This window comes from Halichoeres trimaculatus, unplaced genomic scaffold, assembly GCF_033239565.1.
Source record: "Halichoeres trimaculatus isolate MK-OKI-2021-1 unplaced genomic scaffold, fHalTri1.1 fHalTri1_scaffold_5, whole genome shotgun sequence".
Lineage (NCBI taxonomy): Eukaryota > Metazoa > Chordata > Actinopteri > Labriformes > Labridae > Halichoeres > Halichoeres trimaculatus.
In genome coordinates this window covers 3,892,973-3,904,215 of record NW_027437183.1, presented here as the reverse complement: position 1 = coordinate 3,904,215, position 11,243 = coordinate 3,892,973, and the positions used below count along the sequence as shown (strand labels likewise).

Sequence of the window (11,243 nt, the reverse complement as noted above, 5' to 3'; positions counted from 1 at the left end):
TGGTCACCTCCTCTCCCCAATCACCACGTCCCAAGTTGTCAGGCAGTCAGTTCTCAGTCTCAGCAGGTTTTCAGACAGCCATTCGCTTTGTTGCATCCTCCAGCAGTCCTCCAGGATCAGGTCACAGGCTGCCGGATGTCAATCAGACTCTTCATTGAAGGTAGATGAATGGTAGCAGTACCCAGTGGCTCAACACACAGGCCTCATGTACCGTCTGTGTGGCTCCTTCAGACTGTGCCGGAGCTGGTTTAGCCTTTAGTCCCTCTGTGTGATCGCATAATCAAGGCACCAAGCCACAAGTGGATTACTTGAGCTAATGACTTGATGCGACCAGACTGGTCTTTATATAGGGAGATGGCAAAGAGCAGACGTAAAACGTAGCTGGCAGGAGGGAGGACGGCATCAGTTCTGGGTCTTGTTTTAGGAGTTATTTTTGAATATAGGAGCTTTTTTTTAGAGTCCAGGGTTTAGGAGCAAATGTGCAACCAGGAGTGTTTGTAAGCAACCAAGAAACAGGAAAACAAACAGGAAATTAAGACCCTTTTGCACCGACATTTGACCACATGATGAATGCTGAACATTAGCACCTCCAACTTACTTGGTGCAATGTTAAAAAAACAATAAAGTTACACACCTGGAAGTACAACCCAGCCTTCTGTCGTTCATCTGAATATATCCGTTTCAGTGGACCTCTCAATTTTTGTCCACTAATTCCTAAGCAATGAAAATAATAAAAATAAATTTTGCATGGTTCACTGATTAGTAATATTTTTTTTCCTTCATTAGATCCTCACCAGAGTTGCTGAAACGATAAGGTCATCACATAAGGATCTCCTTTCCTGTTCATGGGACGTTGAAAGTGAGGGCCTCAAACACCAAGGTCTGCCCACAGCTCTGCCTCAGGCAACCCTACAGAGGGCTGGCCAACCAGAGAGGATGTGTTGAGTGGGTAGCCTTAAATAGAGCAGAGAAAAGTAGGCTGAAACAAGTTTTTAACAGCACTGAAAGGAAAAAAATGTGGATTTATTTGAGCTATACTGTACCGCTAAAGGGGTAGGAGGGTCAAAATAGAGCTTAAAAAAACACAATACAGCCTCTTTAAGTTTCACCTACCCTATTTACTTTTTTTTTTTAAGTAAAGTACTCACTTTTTCACATTTTTATATCAATGGAGTTAGTTCTAAAAGCTAGAGAATAACAACATGAGTTTCCAGAACTGTAGAAAGTAAGCTAGTTAGCTAACCGAACATTTAATCACTTATGCTAACTCATGTTCAACATTCAGGGTAGGCTACTACACCAGGAATTAATATTAAAGGAAATTAACGCAAATATTTCACATTGGTACCCATATTATGATTCCTTTTTAAGTATCACTCTCCATAGGTGAACTTATCTTTCGGTTAAAGTCGAATAAAAACCGATGAAAAACAGTTTTTAGCTAGCTTGTTTGAACGGCCGATAACAACAGTTAGTTTACTTTAGAGCGTAGCTACGTTTAAACACACATTTTAAGTTACAGTTTTCGTGGCTGTTACTTGTTTTGGGGGCTATTTACGCTCCTAATGTGAATCAATGATCAAAAGTTATTTCGATACATTCGTAATGTATTAAACTCACAACTTATTCGAACCGTTGCTTAACAAACGCTCCAGAACCGTAGCGCTCTTGAACACTCCTTCCAGCAGCCGTTCAAACGTATGGCGGATGTAGATGGCGAAGGTGAGTTACCCAACGCTGCCCGTCTGTTTGTTTATGTGTAAAATATTGGTGATATTTTATTAATAAGGCAACACTTCACTCCATAATCTCGTTAAATAACATCATACCTTGAAATTCTCTAAATTTGGGATGTGTTTGAAACGTTTGATATTAATGACACAGACTCTTCCTCGTTAGACCACAGTAAGGGTTGTTAAACTTCAACATAGTTGTCCACTGACCTGACTGGTTGATAGGTTACCTACTTAAACTAATCCCATCCAGTGTCACAGTCCGGACTTGAATCCTATTTTAAGAAGGTTACGATGTTAAATGATGAACAGACAGTTAAATATAGCTCGTCGGTTGAATCATTACCTGCAGTCTGTCTTTATCTTTAAGTTCTTGTCTTTTTTGAAGATATAATGGGCAGTTTAGCAACAAAACAACATTTGATCCTAAACCACCAGAGTATTTAAATTATCTACAGTCATTACAGTCTGTGGAATCATCAAAACAGATGTCAAACCTTTATAGCATTATTTCCTTGATCACATGAAGGTCAAAAAGCATGTGTTCCTCATTTTCTCTGCAAACATGAAGCTTAATCCTCTGACTTTTGGTTACATAAAGTTTCATCAAGGGAAATTTAATAATCATACTTAACAAAATTTGAGTTCAAATGGATGAGAGATACCAATTTACCAGGGGAGGATCACAAGAATCCTATTTTTGTCTGTCTTGTAAATCAGTTTATAAGACAGCCAGCTTAATATATGAAGCCTATTCAGAAGTGATACAAGCTGCAGTTCATGGAGTGTCCACTAGAGGCTGACTTCAGAAACAGAAGAAACCACATACATGTCAATTTAAATACAGCAGAAATCTAACAGCCTGGTTCAAAAAGCATTTTTGGTCTGAGTTTTAAATTCTCTATCAGTACAAATTGTACAGGCGGTGAATTCTGTCTTGTTTTTAAACTCACAAGTTCTGCTCACATACAGGTGACGGGCTTTAAATCGTGTGACATCACGTCATACAGGTAAATTAGCCAGAGCTTGTAATTAAGATGTCCATCTAATAACATAACACCTTCTTTTTAAAATGTATCTGAAAGAATTATGCAACATTCGTTATGTAGCTTGTGTTTAAAGAAGGGAAACCTTGAATGGTTATTTGTTTAAACGCAGGATAATGGCGCACCCCAGCCTCGTGTGGTCAAAAAAATAAAACAACAATAAATATTTGAAAAACCTGTTGAATATCTGTTGAAAACTTAACCTGAAAATTTTCATCTGTTGAAGCATTTAAGGAGGAAATTGAGCAGATTTTTTTTCCCTCTTTTTTTTTTTTTTTTAAACTGTAACCTCTTCCAGGAAAAAAAATAAATTGATGATGTATTTTCCCTAAAATGTTTCCAGACAAACATTCTTTGAGAGTCAGACTTATAGGCTGTTAACTTTTCTAAGAACATCTGATCAACGAGCTTTTCAACGTCAAGTTCAGCAGAAATAATCCATTCAGAGCACTTTGGACACCACAAAGACCTGCAGTGTGATCCATCTTTGCTCTCAGTCAGTTTTAAAACATAAAGTCACAGATGATTCTTGCCAAATGATGTATTGTATTGACTATTATTGATAGTGTGACAGAGGCAGGTATTGACAAATGACAGGGTGTCAATTCAAAATGGATATAAAACAGCAAGACAAAGCGCTCTGTTGTTCTGTTTGTAATTTAATCCATACTGTAATAACCTTCAGATCTGAGAATATCATCTTGAAGTTACATGACTCATTTTCTGCCTTTTTTCCTGTTTTTTCAAGCACTGAGAGACCGTTTAATGAGGGGAAAACAGAATTATGGTATGAATAAAAATCAAAAAGAACTTGAAGCTGCTGCATCTACTCCTGATTGCTCATGGTTCACTGCACAAAAAAAAGAAAAAGAAAAAGAAATCTAAGTAGTTGTTTTAGTTCATATTAAGAGGGAAGCTTCAACTAAAACTTACATAGAAAGTATGAACAAAAAGTTAAGTTTTTGTGCCACGGTTAATATAATATAATAGGAAATACTTTATTTATCGAGGGGAAATTCAGAAAATAGATGCTGACAGCTTGTCCATCATTGTCCAGTCAGCCAGCCTCCACCTCCACAGGGTCCAGGACTGAGCTTCTTCAGCAGTCTGTTCAGTCTCTGTCTCCTGGATCCTGTCTGCTCACAGCAGGTGAAGCTCTTCCAATGTGGCGTTGGTGTCTGGTGTTAGCTCTGTTAGCCATGTCTGAGAATAGCATGATGCTACTCTGCCTTAACTGCTAGCTCGTCCATCTTATTGGAGATAGATCTTACGGTCCCAATAACGATGGATGGAAGGACAGGTCCATGTCGTCACTTCTTAGCTCACACCTGAGAACCAGCACGTCATCCTCACCTCCTTCTCCCCACCTTGTGGGGAAACATCTGGCCTTGCACCAGTTAGCATTGACATGCTACAGGCTGCCAACAGCTGATTTCACATGTAAACAATGCAGCCATGGTTACATGTAGGATCTCCAGACAAACACAGGAGCAAAAATAGTAAAGCATTATAAAATAAAAAAAACAAGAGGACCGAACATAGAGCCTTGGGGGACTCCAGAAAATACTTTTTCATCCTTACGCATCAAATACACTGCAAAAAGTGAAATCTAGGCAAGAGTTTCAATCTTATTTTTTAATGAAAAATGCTTTATCAGACTCAATATGAGCCTCATTCACCTGAGAAGTCCAGAAAATGTCTTATTTCAAAATATTAAAAGAGAGAAATAGTGCTTGAGTTGATTGAAAAGAGTAAAGAATCAGCCAATGGTGTCAATGTACTTGTTCAGTTTTGACATTTCTGTCTTTCAATATCTTGAAACAAGACATTTTTGTACTAGAAAAAATATAAACACTTACTTTTATTTAGTTTTTGCAGTGTTAAATCTCTGTAAGTACTCGTCTTTAATGTGTGACTAACTCTTGAACAAGGCTTCAGTGTAGCTTGTATCTCCATCTTTAGCATGAAGTCCGTCAGAGTCAGATGATTAACTTAAAGACCTCAGAGAAGGCTTCTTTATTGCACCATGGCAATCATTTCTCCATGCTTAGACTTGCGTAAGAGAGAGGGAACTTCCCAGCTGGTGGTTAGTTCGTTCACTCAGCTCACTGTCCATTGATCAGCCCTCACTGAGCTCTCTGTGGGTGTGTGTGGTGTGTGTGTATGTGCGTGTCAGAGTCTCGGGATGAAGATCGCCGTGCTGGGAGCCACTGGGCAGACTGGACAGTTTCTGGTCAACCAGGCACTGCAGCAGGGTCACACGGTCACCGCCATCGTCAGGAACCCGGGGAAACTCACCGTGCATCATGACAACCTGAAGGTAAAACTACACGACACTCAACACATGACGCATTCAAAGTCCAGTCAGTGAGATGTTACGTGAGGAGCTTTTTACTGTGCTCAGACGATGGTTACACGACGTTAAACTTTAACCCAGAGTTGCAGAGTTGTTCTGTATTTGTCTTTTGTTGACCGGTCCCATAAAGAAAATCCCCCAAAACAAACATTTATGCTTCTGAAAGAATCTGATTTACTTCGCTCATCTTTGCCGTGGAGCTCTACAGCAGTCAGAGAAACTGACCCCTGACTTGCTTTTTCACAATCCACCCGTGGGGTTATAAAAGTTTTTAGGATCAAGGAATTATTTCTTTTTCCTTTGGGAGATTTTTTTTTTACTCTTTCAAGCTATTCAGGCGACATTTTCATCATTTATATCTTGTATTAAGACATTTTTCTAGGCTCGGACTTGATTTTTTAAGAATGAAGAAGCATTGTTTGGAGTCCTCCAAGGCTCTTTATTCAGTCCTCTTGTTTTTCTGTCTTTTACACACATTCACCGGCCACTTTATTAGGTAGACCTTGCTAGTACCGGGTTGGACCCCTTTTGCCTTCAGAACTGCCTTAATCCTTGGTGGCATAGATTCAACAAGGTACTGGAAACATTCCTCAGAGAGTTTGGTCCATATTAACATGATGGCATCACACAGTTGCTGCAGATTTGTCGTCTGAACATCCATGATGAGAATCTCCCGTTCCACCACATCCCAAAGGTGCTCTATTGGATTGAGATCTGGGGACTGTGGAGGACATTTGAGTACAGGGAACTCATTGTCATGTTGAAGAAAGCAGTCTGAGATGATTCCAGCTTTATGACATGGAGCGTTATCCTGCTGGAAGTAGCATCAGAAGATGGGTACACTGTGCTCATAAAGGGATGGACATGGTCAGCAACAATACTCAGGTAGACTGTGGACTTTAAACCATGCTCAGTTGGTACTAAGGGGCCCAAAGTGAGCCAAGAAAATATCCCCCACACCATTACACCAGCAGCAGCAGCCTGAACCGTTGATACAAGGCAGGATGGATCCATGCTTTCATGTTGTTGAGGCCAAATTCTGACCCTACCATCTGAATGTGGAGCAGAAATCCAGACTCATCAGACCAGGCAACGTTTTTCCAATCTTCTATTGTCCAGTTTTGGTGTTGCTGTGTGAATTGTAGCCTCAGTTTTCTGTTCTTAGCTGACAGGAGTGGCTCATCCAGTTGCAGTCATGCTTTGGAAATCTATTTATGAAAGAAATCACAGCTCACTTTGATGATATTTTGTATCTCAGCTTCTCCTCGTCTTGTTTCTTCAGGTTGTGGAGGCTGACATCTTTTCAGCGGACAGCCTAAAGCCTCACTTTAAGGGTCAGGATGTCATCATGTCCTGCCTCGGCTTCCCGGCCTCCTTGTTCTCGGCGGTGACCGGTTACACCCAGTCCATCAAGTGTATGATCGGTGCCATGCGAGAGGCCCGAGTCAGCAGGCTCATCACCATGACGTCCTGGTACACTGACCGTAAGTTCTGCGTGCAGTGTTTATCCGCAAAGTTTCAGAGATATTTTTAAAGAGGGTCGTGTTTGATTTTGTGTAAACAATAAAGGGGCCAGCATGGGGAAAATATATCAGTATGTTTTAATGTCAGGATTTGATCAGGATTGTTTTTCATATTCAAACTGTTCTGACCTGGAAACATTTTTAACCCCAACTATTTCTGACCCTGCTTTCTGAACTGCTTTTCTGCACCATTTCACAACTTTTATCTGGTCTTGTGTCGTCTGATGTGTTTTTTTCCACATAATTTGGGACATGATTCATTGCAGTGCCAAGATTTATAAGTGGTTAGATAAAAGCTTATTAAAAATTATTCATATACATACATATTTAGAAAAAAAAAAAACTTATTTTTTTGTCCAGGGTCTGTGTGATATTTCTCTAGTAGTGGCGAGTTTGTGAATGTGAAATTCTCTAAAGACCAGAGGTGAATGATTTGGGTATGTTGTGAAAACAGCCTGAGAAAATTGTGTCTTTCAACTGGATAAGAATAAAGTTGTTAGTTCTTTATCTGACAGAAAAGAGGGACTATCAGTCTACGTCATCATAAAGATGCGCACGCATCTTGACCAGGCTTCCCGCCCGGCCTCCGCAGAAGCAGCGTTTATCTCCATTTATTCAGACGAGTTAGCGTTTTTTATACACTTATTTCAACCTGTTATCAGCATAAAAATGTACGGTTGTTCTGTGGTCAGTTTTTAGAAACGATACTACATGACAGAGGCAACGTCTATCAAGTTTTGACCGTCACAGAGCAACCGGTGTTATGGAGTTAATAGCGACCATGCTAACTGGTAACTCTCAGCGGACAGTATCAGCGATTAACGGCCGAGAGGCACCAGTTAACAGGGTCACATTTTACACAGAAACACCAGCGACGTTCGCGGTTACATAATTAACTCTGGACGTAGTTTCTGGTTCTTTTATTATGAACCAGGTCTCAGACTCAGCAGTCTGTGTGCTTTTTTTGATCTGGGAGTGTTTCTGATTTATTGATACATGTTTACGTCCTGGTCTATCACAGTCTGGTAAGTGTCCACGGATAATGCAGTCATGAGCATTGAGTGACAGTGTTGAGCTCTTTTCTGTCCACTCACTGCTATTTCACAAACCTGGGAGCCGTTTACCATCCATATAAGTGATGATATTTAGTTTAAAATGCGTTTTTCGGTGGTTAATTCCTCCACGTTCCATTGACAAACCGTTACACTCCGCAGTGCTTCTGCACACAAGTTGCGCGCGCATCCGTCGTTCTTGATAAAAAAAAAAAATCCCTCTATAAATCCCCCAGCAGTCATGAATGTTATCTTAGTATCTGATGTGACTAAATGAACCAGACACTAAATTTCAGAGACTGTCATTCACAAAATATCCAGATCGGAAACATTTTGAGAATAAATTGTAAGCACTGTTCTCTGTTTCCAGTTACGCAAACTTAGCCACAGGCATTTATCCCAGCTTTAGATTGTTATCAAACTGCTTAAGCAAAGTTTTGTACTCTGTTTTTTAATGACTGTAAAAAATAAGAGGGATTTCTCCTTTCTTCTTGTCAGCTAACTCCGGATCACAGTCGTCTTATTTCATCCGCTTCCTCCTGCTGCCGATGATCCGAAGCGTCCTCACCAACATGTACGAGATGGAGCAGTTTCTGCAGAAGACTGACGACATCAACTGGACTGTGGTTCGTCCTCCTGGTCTGAAGAACCTGCCCGCCTCAGGTAAAAGAGAAGAGCCAAACATACCCCAGATGAGATTAACAGTGGAGCTTCTTTTGCCTTGAGATCTGATTCAGTATGGTCCAGGCTGATGAGCATGTGCCCTTATTACTTCAAGCGAAGACTGAATGAGCTAATTTTGTCGAATGCTGCCTCTTTCATAGAATTTTCAATGCTTTTAATGCTCCCTCCCTTTATGTCCCATGCAGCTCAAGAGTTCCTGACACATGAGGGATACTTTGTGCCCGACAGCAGTGGAAACCCCGCAGGCAGCATGGTGGGGCGAGGAGACGTGGCTCGCTTCATGCTCTCTTTGCTCAACAGCAACGCCTGGGTGAAGAGGGGAGTTGCCATCACTACAAAATGAGAAAGAAGAGGTGAAGGGCCAGTTCAGATTACAAAAACACTACATTAACTCATTGGTGTGGTTGTATATAGCCTTAAAGATGTTTTTCCTGCTCTACATGTCTCAGCAGCTTTTGGTCAAATGCTTAGAAAGAGGAGGAAAATGCAGCTTTTTTCTTTTATTTTACAGCTGAACCAGGTGCTACATATGTGATTTTATTTTGAACCAAAAAATGCAAAAATGTACTTATGGTTAAATGCAACCTGAGGCAAGACAGATCAAGCACTTTTTTATTTGGATGAACTGGCCCTTTAACTGTCCCACTGTCATATAATGAAATAACTGCCTTATATAGTTTGTTGTCTTATTGATATTTTGTATTTACTCTTATATCACGTTTTTAATGTTTTTTTTTTTTTTATTTAAAACCGTCAATCAATGCCATCTGATTGCACTCTCACATGATTGTAATGCCAACTTTAGCCACATGGTGGCAGTGCTGTTCCATGTCAGCAACATAATCTGACTAACCTGCCAAAGAGTGAAGGATTGATGATCAAAGAAATATCAGTGTTGCTTCATGTTTTCTTTTAAAAGCCTTGTACCCCACTCTGTTTTGTATCAACTCTGTGAATTAAACTTACATTAATGAAACTAAAAATTTTGTTTTTCTATGAATTAATCCTGACAGGTAAATTATTTAGAATTTCCCTCCTTAAAAAGACGTGAAATACTGACAGCTGCTTTTTCAATGATGTTGTTTTTAATTTTTGTTGTGTTGTTATGTTGACACTTTGAGGAGTTTAATGAGTTCAAGATTGTAGCGCTTAGAGACACTCCCAAAGCTGGATGGATTTACAGGAGACTTAATAAGCAGGTCAAGGGTTAAGAGAGTCAGTTTGACATAATAGACAGTTTCCCATCACCTGTGGAGGTCAAGTTGTCACTGTCTTGGATCATTTTTCTTGGTGTGGAACCAGACATAAACAGATTTTTTTTTTTGTGTAAGAAATGTAATTTCAAGTGAAAAAAAAAACTGCACAAGAACTTGAGAAAAATACTCCGGACAAATCTGAAAAAGATTTGCTGTAAGCAAACCTGTCAGACATTTTTTTAGAGATGACAGTTCTTGATATCCCAGATGTTTCAGGCTGGATTTTTTCATTATCAAACTCTGTCAGATGTCAGAGGGTTTGTGGTAAATGTACAAGAAGTAGCCCAACCCAGCTTAAACATGTTAACTACTCTAAAAATGCTGTAGGTCGGATAAGATGTTGTAGATGTATTTTGTTACCTCAGGTTGAACTTGTAGTATTGGCAGTAAATGCCCTCCTAACTCTATCTGATAAAAGTGTTCTGAAATGAGAAGCATTACAACCAGTTGTCCAAATGTATCTGATTTTATGTCCCTGTGGGTAAATATTGAAAACAACACAAAAGCACAAACATGCAGCATTGAAAGGTAGACTTTCCAGTAATCGTGGGTAAAAACTAAGAGTAAATAAATCAGAAATCAAAATCAGAACTGTTAGACCTTTCTCTATCTGGGGTGCATTTGCAAACATTTGCTTTGAGTGTTTGCTTTTATCTGTTGTCTCTTGACTTGTTACGCATGTACTGTGTGAAATTATGCCAAGTCCTGATAGCTATCAACATTCAAACGTAGTCCATGTCCAGTAGTATCATTTCTGGTAAAAAGGTTGTCCATAATCTAGGGATCAAACTGAATGCGACTCTTTTTCTCTTCATGCAAGTTTTCTTAAAGCACAGAGAAAAGCAGAGAAAGCTCCATGCAAATCAGAACATTTCAAGCGCATTTACTGTGGCAAGTCATAGTTTAATTTTTGAGATATAATCCAACAGAATCGTTTATTTATTTACTTTTTTTTGGAAAATAGATTGTGAGAAAGAAAGAAAAAGACTAATACAATACACAGACAAAAATGACTATTAATAATGTTACTCATGTTGGCATGGAGTGTTTAGACAGTTTGATTTTTATTATTATTTCATTGTTTCTTTAATTCCAGTTTGTTTCAGCAGATGAGAGACACTCACTGTTTTAATCTTAAACACAATTGTGCTAAAACATAAAAAAAGACCCCACCTAGAATATTATTTTCTTTATTATTTGTCAAAACTAACTCGAATGATCGTCTACAACTGTGCAAGTAGCCCTGTAAGGCTGTGTAAGCTAACAGCTAATGTTAGCACGCTAACTTGCGGCCTAGCAACTTTACACGGACCTTTTAGTTAGCGGTACTAGCATGCTAACTGGCGGCCCAGTGAGCTTATGCGGTACCGTTAGCTACAGTTGTTGGCATGGTAACGAGCCGCCTAGCTTGCTCGTACAACGTATGCTAACTAGCGATCTAGCAAGCGTTTACGGTCTTTTTTAGCGTCGTTAGCATGCTACAGCGCAAGTAGACGGTTACAGTTCACAGCTCAAGCAAATGTGAATGATTTCTCAGCAGATATACGATCCGAATCAAAGTATCGTTGAGAGGTAAATGTTCTTCTGTTTGTA

General features: G+C 39.6%; 1 protein-coding gene across 1 annotated transcript; it reads left to right on the top strand.

Annotated features, from left to right (window-relative positions):
- Positions 1-1,592: 1,592 nt before the first annotated feature.
- Positions 1,593-9,365, top strand: LOC141790617 (flavin reductase (NADPH)-like). The gene is made up of 5 exons (XM_074670621.1): positions 1,593-1,722; positions 4,956-5,099; positions 6,418-6,619; positions 8,209-8,373; positions 8,580-9,365. Exons 1-5 carry the CDS (start codon positions 1,714-1,716, stop codon positions 8,735-8,737), a joined length of 678 nt encoding a protein of 225 aa, XP_074526722.1. The 5' UTR covers positions 1,593-1,713; the 3' UTR covers positions 8,738-9,365.
- The last annotated feature ends 1,878 nt before the right edge of the window (positions 9,366-11,243 follow it).